The 6,073-nt window shown below is 39.4% G+C and overlaps 1 protein-coding gene across 2 annotated transcripts; it reads right to left on the bottom strand.

The window, feature by feature from the left end:
- Positions 1-200: 200 nt before the first annotated feature.
- Positions 201-3,530, bottom strand: LOC105054648 (pentatricopeptide repeat-containing protein At2g29760, chloroplastic). 2 transcript variants are annotated; one of them, XM_029267463.2, is made up of 2 exons: positions 1,876-3,530; positions 201-1,025 (listed from the first exon to the last, which is right to left on the bottom strand). In XM_029267463.2, exons 1-2 carry the CDS (start codon positions 3,387-3,389, stop codon positions 1,016-1,018), a joined length of 1,524 nt encoding a protein of 507 aa, XP_029123296.1. In that variant the 5' UTR covers positions 3,390-3,530; the 3' UTR covers positions 201-1,015. The 2 variants fall into 2 exon arrangements, with proteins under 2 accessions (XP_029123296.1, XP_010934519.1); XM_010936217.3 differs by having other exon boundaries at positions 1,801-3,530.
- Between the last annotated feature and the right edge of the window lie 2,543 nt (positions 3,531-6,073).

Consider the following 6,073-nt stretch of genomic DNA (forward strand, 5'->3'; position numbering starts at 1 on the left):
GTCATCTCCTGGCAATCGCTTCATCTCATTGTCTCTGTTCCAGAGTTTGAGTAAGAAGTTATCAACTAACTGGAGCCAAAGCTAGTAGAATGATCTCTAAAAACAGGCAACCATGCATTTCAGCATGATCGAACTAGTTAGCAATTCCTTCCCCCCTCCCCCCCCCATGAAGAACAATGTTCCATGCTCAAAGGAGAGTGTGATTCTAACAAGTGCTTCACTCTTTGCCTGCCATCATTAGATTGATTGATTGCAACAACAGTAATGAGATCCATAACTAAACAATATCACAGTGCTCCAAAAAATACACATCCTGCACATGGTGGTCCTTTGTTGCCTGTGGCCTGGCAACTAAAGCTGCAGACTGAGCATGGTGCGATTTTAGAGTTGTAGAATGTTGATAGCAAGATGCAACAAGCCAATCCCTTGCCACCACAAAATCAGAGCGGGTGCATGCTATTATCATGTTCCTGCCAACCACTTAAATTCTTCCGTAGTCCTTCAAGAGGGTTATGACTAGTTCACAACAAACTAATGAGATCAATGGCAATCAGAAACTATATGTGAATTGTGGACAATCTTCTGTCTGGAAGTCTTACTGAAAACCTGCTCTTCTCCCTCCCACAACTGGGACCACTGTAGAAGTGTCATCCTCCAACAGGCCACAAGTGTGGTCCAGGCCTGGTGTGAGGAGTTTGAGGTTCTGGGGCTTTTCGGATGTCGTCCTTGTGTCAAGGCAACCTACAACCAGGTCAAATGATGAGAAGGAAGAAGGCTGGTCGATGGCCCAAGCAGACAGAAGCTTCGATTTTAAGGCACTGACCCCAGCATGAGATCGATGATGACTGGACCTCTCTTGCAAGAATGCAGGATGCAGAATTTGAATTTGGAGCAGCTGCTTTGCTGTGTGGCAAGAGCACCAGCATGGACCAAATAACCTCTTCCTGGGCCAATGTCCACCCTAGACTCCAGCCACGCTTCTCAACATGGAAATACAGGTAGTAGTTTTGGATAGTTACCCTTGCCTGTAAAAAGATTACCAAGCCATTGTTACAAGAGATGTTCTTGGTTTGTAACAATTAGCATTTGCATTGCTGCAGGTGTGATAAAAATTTGTCTTAACCAAAGTTTGGAGTTTGAGGAGGGCTACCATTATTGTGCAGCCCACATTACCTATAGTCTTAGTCTTTTCTTAACAAAACAAAATATGAAAAATGATGAGTTCAGATGGATGTTATGTGTATTCATAGACAAACTTGGACACATGCAATGAATGAGACGAGGTGGTGTCCCTATTAGTTGACCTTCTTTATGAAATAGTAGATAGTCAAGATTCTTGTATGAAAGCTGTGGTGAAGGTTTGCTTTGTCATGTGAAAAATTGAGCGAAATTATTCTAAAAGAACTCATTATCCCATACTTCTTTCACATCAGACGAAAAGAACTCAACCACCTTAGAATTTATTCCAATCAACCTACACCCCCGTAATCTCAGATCACTGTTTCATAAGAACCTAATGCCACCTCAATATTTGAGAGGTCCTTTGAGAGGAGAAAAAGCCAAAAAGTTATTTCCTTCAATCATATACCCACTGCTCTAATTTATCAAAATATATTAGCTCTAGAAGTACACACTTTCTTTAATCATCCTAGTGAATGATTCTCTGAACAATGCAATTTCACATGAAATTCCCCAGGAAGTATAATCAAGCAGGTTATGGCAGGCAACTAGAGCGTTATAAAACCAGTCAACTATGTGAATTATTATAATATAGAGGGGAATAGAATCAGATTACTTGACCTGAATTATTTTTCTAAAGCTTGATGAATCATCCAGGCATTTACTTAATATAGGTCATCAAGCTCAGTCTCATACCCTGCTGATTTTGATAGCTTTGCTAATCCCTCCAATAACCCATATATCTTCCTTGTTTGTAAATGCCTTGAATCAGATGAAAAGAACTCCACCACCTCAGAGTCAACTTCAATCAAGCTACAGCCAGGAAACTTCCCCATAGTCCTTTCTTTCATCATCAACTTCAGTTTAGCAGAATCTTCACTTCTCCCATCAGCTCCATAAATGTTAGAGAGCACCACATAATTAGCTGCATCCTCCGGTGCAAGCCTTACAAGCTGATTCATAGTAAGCTCAGCCAATCCAACATTTCTGTGAACCTGACATGCTCCGAGCAAAGCACTCCATATTACACAATCAGGTTCAATTGGCATCTTCCTTACAAAATCCAATGCCTCATCAAGCAAGCCAGCTCGACCAAGGAGGTTCACCATACATCCATAATGCTCTATCCATGGAACAATTGCATAGTCCTCTGTCATCGATCTGAAGTGCATGAACCCCTCTTTAACCAGACCCATGTGCACACAAGCAGATAGCACTCCAACAAGTGCGATACCATCAGGTTTTTCTCCCATGTCCTTCATCCGATCGAAAAGCTCCAATGCTTCCATGCTATATCCATGCATTGCCAACCCTCCAATCATTGAATTCCAAGTGACAAGATCCCTTGTTCGCATGCTGTCAAACACTGAGACTGCACCCTCTATGCAACCACATTTTGCATACATGTCAATAAGTCCATTTCCAACATATACATTCCCTCTGAATCCATTGCCTTCGGCATACACATGAATCCATCTTCCCCAATTGAGAGCCCCCAGCCGCGAGCAGGCAGACAATACCATCACCAGAGTTGCATCATTTGGCTTCACATCAGACAATCCCAGCATCCAAGTTAACACATGCAAAACCTCGTAGTACCGGCCATGACGAGCATACCCTCCAATCAGTGCATTCCAAGAGAACACATTTCTTTCCGGCATCTCCTCAAAGAATCGCAGGCATGCCTCAAGATCTCCACAATTGGCATAACCAAGCAACATGGTATTCCAACATATGATGTCCTTGTCCGGCATTCTTGCAAAGAGTTCCTGCGCCGCATCCATGTCTCCATGCCTGGTGTACCCGCAAACCATGGTGTTCCACAGGATGACATCACGCTCAACCGCCTGATCAAAGAGCTCTCTTGCCGACTTCACATCCCCTGCCGAGAGAAACGCGGCTACGACAGCAGTCCAAGCGACCACATTTTTCACAGGCATTTGGGAGAATACTCGGTAGGCAGACTCGATCACACCCCGGTTCGAGTACATATCGATCAACGCCGGGCCAACAAACACATTGGCCTCAAAACCGGTTTTGATCGCAAAGCAATGCGCTTGCTCGCCCTCCGTCAGGGAGGGGATGCCGGCGCAGGACTTGATGACGAGGGGCAAGGTGTAGCGACTCGGCCGCGCGTCGGTCCGGTTCATGAGGTTGAACAGATGGAGCGTTTGGTCGTGGAGCCCGGCCTCGGTGTGGCCTTTGAGCATGACGTTCCAAAGAACGGTGTTGGGGAGGAGAACTCGGTCGAACCATCGGCGGGCGAGGTCAGGATTTCCCACTTGGAAGGAGGAGGAAACCACCTTAGGGGCGAGGAATGGGTCGCGATGGAGACCGTTGGCGATGATCTGGGCTTGGATTTGGTGGAGCCATCGGCGATTCTTACATGACTTCAAGAGAGAGATGAGCCTGTCCTCTAACAGCCTTGGAGGAAGCCTCCCTATTTTTGGCGGTGATTTCTTTTTAATTTTTTTAAAGGGAAGTGGGGTGATGAGTTCAGATGGATACGAGATGTATTTATGGGCAAAGCGGGACACATATAATGAATGAGGTGGTGTTTTTATTAGTTAACATTCATTATAAAATAGTAGATCAATCAATTTTTTTTTTGTACAAAACCTTAACATCCCAAAAATTGAATGGAATTAGTGTTAGAGAAATTCTTTATCCACCGCGGATGATGTAAAAAATCTGAAGTGGGGCACATCATTTTTAATTTTTTTAAAGGGAAGTGGGGTGATGAGTTCAAATGGATACGAGATGTATTTATGGGCAAAGCGGGACACATATAATGAATGAGGTGGTGTTTTTATTAGCTAACATTCATTATAAAATAGTAGATCAATTAATTTTTTTTTTTTTTTGTACAAAACCTTAACATCCCAAAAATTGAATGGTATTAGTGTTAGTGAAATTCTTTATCCACCATGGATGATGTAAAAAATCCGAAGTGGAGCACATCATTTTATATGATTGGTCCACATAGTCATCGCTTTCCAACACGCATACCTGCAGTTTCATTTTTTTGTTTAAAAAATTTATATGACGAAAATATCTCTACTCTTTAAAAAAAATTATGAGATCCTATGATATATTATGACTCCCTATGCGCACAATATCATAATATAGCCAAAAAAATTATAACATTCTGTGATATATTATGACATCTTGCGTCAAATTATGATTTCCTATATGCAGAATATCATAATATGGCCCAGGATGTCATAATACGGTCCATGGTGTGAATATTTTTATGGAACCACTTTTCAATACGCATTTAATACCTGCAGTTCTTTTTTTTTTTGAAAATTTTGAATGACGAATGTATCCCTATTGTTTGAAAAAAATTATGACATCCTGTGGTATATTATAATATTTTGCATTAAAATTATGACATATTGTACGCAGGATGTTATAATATGAATATAAGATATCATAATTTTTTTCAAAAGATATGGATATTTTTATCATTTAAAATTTTCATACGAAAAAATAAAACTACAGATATTAAATATGTATTAGAAAATAATGACTATGTGATCAATCACATAAAGCGGTGCGCTCCATCTCGAATTTTCTATACTGCTCGCGATGCACAAAGAATTTCATTTAGCATAAAGGAGAAGACAAGAGAGAAAAAGGAGGCATAAAAAAAGTTGGTGGAATTATTCTAAAAAAAATACAAGTATGAAAATAAAAGAGAAAAAGATGAAAAAAATAATCAATCAATTAGAGTTTGTTTGGATGATTAGACCAAAAATCTTGTAAGATTCATGGGTTAGATCAATACAAAAATATATTTGGATGTTTAGGTCCAAAATTTTATAAAATTTATAGATTTGGACTAATACAACTAGCAAAAAGAAGTCCGGACTAGGTTTATATTTCCAACTAGTATATAACCCGCATTATGTGCGAGATATTTTTTTTTCTCATTTAAAAAATATATCATGTAGGTCTCATGAACAAATGATGTTATTTTACAATATAAAAAAGATCTCTTATTGCATGAACGAGTCTTAGGCAAAGGGATGAGCAGATGTATAAGGCCCCGTCAAGAATGACATAAGAGCTAATAAATCTACATTGTATTGCAGATTCTTATCTACCTCAATAGTGTAATTATGCAGATTCATGCCTTAGCTGCAATTTAATTAGACGTCTGGATATAAATCACAAAGATTTGTAATATTTTGTCCTACAGTCTCTCAGTTGGTGCACTACACTAATCACACATTTTAGATCTTAGAGGCTTCATTCATCAATCGTGCATTTTAGATCTTGTTGGCTCCATTCATCTTGCCCTCATCTTAGATTGCCGGCGCATCTTGTGAGCTCCAATATTACATTCTTTAGCTGGTTAGAATTTTATTTTCTAAAATAAGTTTTACCATATATTGAGACAGATTACTATTTTAACTATGCCTAAGACCACTAATCAGCATCAAACCTAGCTGCAGAAAATTTTGTAATCAGAATTTGTGGCAAATATCATATTAGAGGTGGGTGCAAAATGCTTAACAATCCCAATTTTTAAAAAAACTCATATAATTGGGGTGTGCAAAATTATTATTTACTACAATCAATTTAGTTAGAGGATAATTTTTTTATAAAAATAAAATTCATCAAATTTCATATACTGGCTGTCAAAACCTACCCTATCACAGTCATGGTGTCATATATGTATGGCTGTGATTGATGAACGGATCTCAAATTTTTTTTGGTACAAAATAACTCGAGGTATAATTAACAAAAAAAGTACTCATGTTAATATATGGAACCCGTCAACTAAAATTCTTTTTCCATCCCTTCCATTTTCTACCCTCGATGCGGAGTGTAAATTTCTTAGTTTTGTTCGTGGCCCACCCACTGGCCCAAATACCACCACCACCCA

This window comes from Elaeis guineensis, chromosome 12, assembly GCF_000442705.2.
Source record: "Elaeis guineensis isolate ETL-2024a chromosome 12, EG11, whole genome shotgun sequence".
NCBI lineage: Eukaryota > Viridiplantae > Streptophyta > Magnoliopsida > Arecales > Arecaceae > Elaeis > Elaeis guineensis.